At 31.1% G+C, this 4,185-nt stretch overlaps 1 protein-coding gene across 1 annotated transcript in view; it reads left to right on the top strand.

Annotated features, from left to right (window-relative positions):
* The window catches only part of LOC137618001 (uncharacterized), a 17,220-nt gene extending 13,416 nt beyond the window's left edge, over positions 1 to 3,804 (top strand). The window contains exons 3-4 of the mRNA XM_068347922.1: positions 1,667 to 1,769; positions 3,556 to 3,804. Of these exons, the coding sequence (XP_068204023.1) occupies positions 1,667 to 1,769; positions 3,556 to 3,778 (326 nt within the window). The 3' untranslated portion in view covers positions 3,779 to 3,804. The remainder of the gene's footprint in view (positions 1 to 1,666; positions 1,770 to 3,555) is intronic.
* Positions 3,805 to 4,185: the final 381 nt, after the last annotated feature.

Genomic DNA, 4,185 nt, shown 5'->3' with positions numbered 1-4,185 from the left:
AGAAGTAAAACTAGAAGTAAAACATTGATATAAACGTGATGTAAGTCAAAATTAAAAATTATTTTTCTGATTTTTACAGTTTAATGAGAGTATCCTCAAATCAATGCGACATCAGTGTTGACCTTTGACCTTTGTATTATTCAAATGTTCAAACTCGCAGCAAATATTTTTATGTTGAACAGGCGTACATAAGTCTTTTTATAGTTTATATGGAGTATCTGTTTTAATGTTGTTAATGTTTTTAAAATAGTTTATCTTAATTGTTCGTTAATTCTTATATTGTTTATTTATTTCCTTTCCTCACTGGGCTATATTTCACTATAGGAGCCCTTGGGCTTATAGCATCCCGCGTTTCCAACTAGGGTTGTAGGTTAGCTAGTAATAATAATAATAATAATAATAATAATAATAATAATAATAATAAATAATAATAATAATAATAATAATTACATAATAATAATAATGATAATAATAATAATAATAATAATGATGATGATGATGATGATGATGACGATAATATTAACAATAAAATATCAATAATAATAATAATAATTAATAATATCCATAATAATAATGATGATAATAATGATGATAATAACAATTATTATAATAATAATAATAATAATAATAATAATAATAATAATAATAATAATAATAATATCGGGAATGTCCTCTGACGTCATCCGTTTTACTAACATAGGAAATAACACTCCTTTATTTCCTGTTCTGTTATACTTTTATCGTGATATTCTATGTATAACATCCTATTTTTTCCCCATTTTTATTTATATACTTAGTTTCACATACAATAATTTCCCTTATCAACACTGATATTTTATTTGGATTTCGTTATAAGCATATTCATTTGGTTATTTATATAACTTTATCTTCAATGTAAGGCTCGCTTTTAAAATATTCTACATATTTTTTATGTCTTTTAAATTTTACTCTTCTTTTTAACAACCTTTCTTTTTTACTTTTTTTAATAATTTTCCGTATGAGGTTCAATGCTTTCAAGCTAATTAAACTATATTTTCCCAGCTTCCGAAGCTATATCTATCTAAAAACAATCTCGATATTAGAATGGGAGTTGATTAACTCGCTTTATGTGAATTCCATGATTCGTACCCGGCTCGAGTTAGTAGACTGCTCTAACATTGGTTGCACGAATGCCTGTGTGTCTGTCTTCCCCTTCTTTTAATTCCTGACTCGAAGCAACGACCCCATATAGAAATGGAAAGAAGAAGAAGAAGAAGAAGAATAAGAAGAAGACGAAGAAGAAGAAGAAGAAGAAGAAAAAGAAAAACAAGAAGACGAATAATAAGAAGAAAACACACTCGTGAAGAAGAAGACGAACACTCACTCACTAAGACACAATTATGACAATCAAATTGTTTGCTATTACCCTCACTGATTCCTTACCAATCCTCGTGACTAGGGTGCAAGGTTACCAAAACACTCCCTTTTAACTACAATTCCTTTTCCTTCACTTTCCATACACCGAACAATCCTCAAAGAAGATAGTTCCTCAAATCCTACGGCGTTACTCTGAAATCTCCTTCCTGCACACACGACCTCCTTCAAGCTCCAACTTCATAAACCTACCCCCCCCCCTCACCCCTCTGGAATACAGCTCATCCCATACAGCCGTTATCCGCATCTCAAGTATTACTGGCACGTCTTCAATACATTACGGCCCATTACGCTGGGGCCGTTATTCGTGCTAGTAGGGCGTCTTCGAGGAATCCCAACAAGGAGAGGAAGGATTGGTGAAGGGGGATAAGAATAATACAAGCTCTTATTCACATACGATGCACCTTTCTCCATACGAAATGATATGAGCTGTTTACGAAACTCTTCTTTGTAGAGATTCACGAAATAGAACAACGTGTTTGCGTTATGAAAGCCAAATATTATTATTATTATTATTATTATTATTATTATTATTATTATTATTATTATTGTTATTAATAGCTAAGCTACAATCCTAGTTGGAAAAGCAGTTTGATATAAGCCCAAGGACTATAACAAAGAAAAATAACCCAGTGAGAAAAGGCGATAAAGAAATAAATAAACTAAAAGAGAAGTAATGAACAATTAAAGTAAAATATTTTAAAAACAGCAACAACATTAAAATAAATCTTACATATATAAACTATAAAAACTTAAAAAAAAAAACAAGAGGAAGAGAAATACGATAGAATAGTGTGCCTGAGTGTACCCTCAAATAAGAGAACTGGTGATGGTTTAAACATACAGAAAATGGGTTTATATGTTAAGTATATATAACAAGAGTAAGGAACTCATGTCTCGGGGTTAATATATAAGTAGACAGTAGAGATATTAATTAGGCTACCTAAAGATTTATAAATTGGTTTCATATCTGTTTTGGCGTTGTTAATAGTTTATATATGACATATCTGTTTTGACGATGTTACTGTTTTTTAGAATGATTTATTGTTAATTTGTTCTCCTCATTTATTTATTTCCTTATTTCCTTGCCTCACTGGGCTATTTTTCCCTATCAGAGCCCTTGGGCTTATAGCATCTCGCTTTTCCAACTAGGGTTGTAGCTTGGCTAATAATAATAATAATAATAATAATAATAATAATTACTCAGTTGAACATAATCTTGTCGATTTAAGGCGATTGCATCTAGGGTCAAAATAAACCCATCTTTACTTTCAGGATGGTGATATTAAAATCTTTTGGGTTAATAACAAAATTATAAAAAGCAACTTCAGCGCCTGCAGTTATGGTACAGATTGGTGTATTTCGATTCGAATTACAACCAATTGAACTTATATCATGATAGTGAATGCTCTACTACTGGGAGGAAGGGCGATGGTGGCTGGTATTAACCCTGGCTGGTACAACACACTAGCATACTCTACTGGGTTCTAGGCGATGTCAGGCAGGGCAGCCGGTCGGGACTACGATCCACACCAAAAGCCAAAGCAGAGTCCTTCAAAAGAAGGCAACCGTGTTACCCCATACTAATGGGGGAAAAATTACGCTAATAGAAGGAGGTAGTGAATGCTTAAGGATACGGATTATTTCTGTAAATGGTAATTCGATACCTAGAAGTATCAATGACGTGGGACCTTAAAGTGTGGAAGAAACGTGTGTTAGTGAACAACTTTCGTTCATAGACGAACATATACAGTATGCATTAATATTTATATAATTAAACATTTATATGTATATATATATATATATATATATATATATATTATATAACCCCACACACACACACACACACACACACACACATATATATATATATATATATATATATATATATATATATATATATATAATTTAATCCCTCACACACACACATATATATAAATATATATATATATATATATATATATATATATATATATATATATATATATATATATATATATATATACACAGATACATATATATACCGTATATATTGTATATTGCGTAATGCTTAATTATCTTTTTATGCTATACCAATGACAAAACAATTACATTTATTATTATTCTCATGATATAAATAACCTTTTTTTATCTATTCAACAGCAACAGTACATCCACTCAAAATACAAGGTCAACCCCAAAGGACATCCTGACCTCGAACCCAAATGACCTTGGCCCGGGATCACTTTTGGTACTTTCGCACTTCGACGGGATGACTGGAGCAGGGCAGTGTGAAATAGCCTACACCAGATGCCCTGGAAGAATCAGCCCTAAGGACGCTATAGGAATCCTACTTAAGGACTTTGATATTCAAATGCATTCTTAGGGCATCTAGCGAGTCCAAAGCAGTCATTGGAGAAGAAGAAATGATGATGGTTTGAAAGTACGTGTCTGACGAGATGGCACTAGAAGGATAGTGTCCATAAATGTTTTTATAAATTGTTAATGATATAACTTTTTTTTAAACTATAGGACTAATTGCACATGATCTTGAACGTGATATTAAACTATTAAATAAAGAAATCTGCAGTCATAATTTATTGAAAAGGACAGCAATGACCTCAAGAAAGTAGATGTTTTCTGTAAATGTTTTATAAATTGTTAATGGTGATTTTTATCAAACTATGGGACTAATTACATATAACCTTGAAAATTATATTAAACTATTAAATATAGAACTCTGTAGTCATAACTTACTGAAAAGGAAAACAATGGTTTCAATAAACTAGATGT

This window comes from Palaemon carinicauda, chromosome 24 (genome assembly GCF_036898095.1).
Source record: "Palaemon carinicauda isolate YSFRI2023 chromosome 24, ASM3689809v2, whole genome shotgun sequence".
NCBI lineage: Eukaryota > Metazoa > Arthropoda > Malacostraca > Decapoda > Palaemonidae > Palaemon > Palaemon carinicauda.
The sequence above is the reverse complement of the archived record's forward strand: the minus strand, read 5'-3'. Positions and strand labels throughout refer to the sequence as shown.